The following is a 1,210-nucleotide window of genomic DNA, read 5'->3' as shown; positions in this document are numbered from 1 at the left end:
ATACTATGGTCATGCCGGTACTGACATCATAGGCTGCCACCAGCCAATGTTATTGTTGTGTTTACAAATGTGCTTCAGACACCAGTCACACTGATGGCATTCCCCATAGCAACCTATAAAGGATGCAATGTATCATTCCCTCTCAGGGAACCATGGTTGCATGCATAACCTGAGACATTCTTTCGCGGGCTGACAGGGTCCAGTATTTTCTGAGAGATTAATATCAGACGTAGCTACAAGTATATGGTGAATGTGAATTAATTAATTAATTAATTATTATTTATTTTGTAAGAATGTGAAGAAGAGTCCAAACTGAGACTCTTCTCAAACGTCTCTTCTCTAAACTCACCTTATGCGACTCCACAGCTTCTCTGATTTGCTTTAGGCCTTTCTTTTTTTGCTGGATTGTTTCCTGGATTTTTCTCTGCATTTCCTCAAAATGTCTCTGCAGAAAACAGACGTGTTACAAAATACATGTTTTTGTAAAGAAGTATCTTTTTGATATAGTCCCTTATTTAAGGCTACATTTATTTGATCAAAGAATACAGTAAAACATTAATATTGTGAAATTTAAAATAACTGTTTTCTTTCTGAATGTATTGTAAAAATGTAATTCCCATGTAAAAAAAAAAAAAATCAATTACATCAGTTTCCCTGATTGAGGGAAAAATCTAATGACAAATGAGGAGAGATTGCTGCTTATGAGCTACAGAAGAGAGCAGTACCTGTTTCTCTGCTCTTGCCGCTGCAGTTGATACAGTGTCGTGATTTTTGTGTTCATCCACCAAACACAGCATGCAGATACACCGCTGGTCAGTACGGCAGTAAATTTCTAGCATTTTATCATGTTGAGGGCAGATCATCTCCTGCAGTCGTCCAGTGGCAGCCATCAGATTGTGTCCTTTACTTCTGAAGAGATTCTCATGCTGTTCAAGATGATTTTGACAATAAGAGCTTTGACACTCCCTACAGGTCTTCACTGCTTTCTGTTTAAATCCAGTGCAGGAGTCGCACTGAACATCTCCAGATCCAGCGTGAAGAACTGCAGGAGCAGCTTGGCATCTCGTTTTCTTGAGTTTCTCTACCATTTCCGCAAACATCACATTTTTACTTAAAACTGGTCTTGGACTGAAGGTCTGTCTGCACTGAGGACAGCTGTAGATTTCCTTCCGATCCTCCTGATCCCAGCAACCTGAGATGCATCTCTTAC

At 39.5% G+C, this 1,210-nt stretch overlaps 1 protein-coding gene across 1 annotated transcript; it reads right to left on the bottom strand.

The window, feature by feature from the left end:
• Positions 1 to 330: 330 nt before the first annotated feature.
• On the bottom strand, positions 331 to 1,117 carry LOC107736533 (tripartite motif-containing protein 29-like; the record flags this gene model as incomplete). Its single annotated transcript, XM_016547923.1, has 2 exons — positions 331 to 445; positions 726 to 1,117. Coding segments are annotated over 2 exons (507 nt in total), but the record flags the coding sequence as incomplete, so codon positions are not given.
• Positions 1,118 to 1,210: the final 93 nt, after the last annotated feature.

This window comes from Sinocyclocheilus rhinocerous, unplaced genomic scaffold, assembly GCF_001515625.1.
Source record: "Sinocyclocheilus rhinocerous isolate Xijiao unplaced genomic scaffold, SAMN03320098_v1.1 C36764188, whole genome shotgun sequence".
NCBI lineage: Eukaryota > Metazoa > Chordata > Actinopteri > Cypriniformes > Cyprinidae > Sinocyclocheilus > Sinocyclocheilus rhinocerous.
The sequence above is the reverse complement of the archived record's forward strand: the minus strand, read 5'-3'. Positions and strand labels throughout refer to the sequence as shown.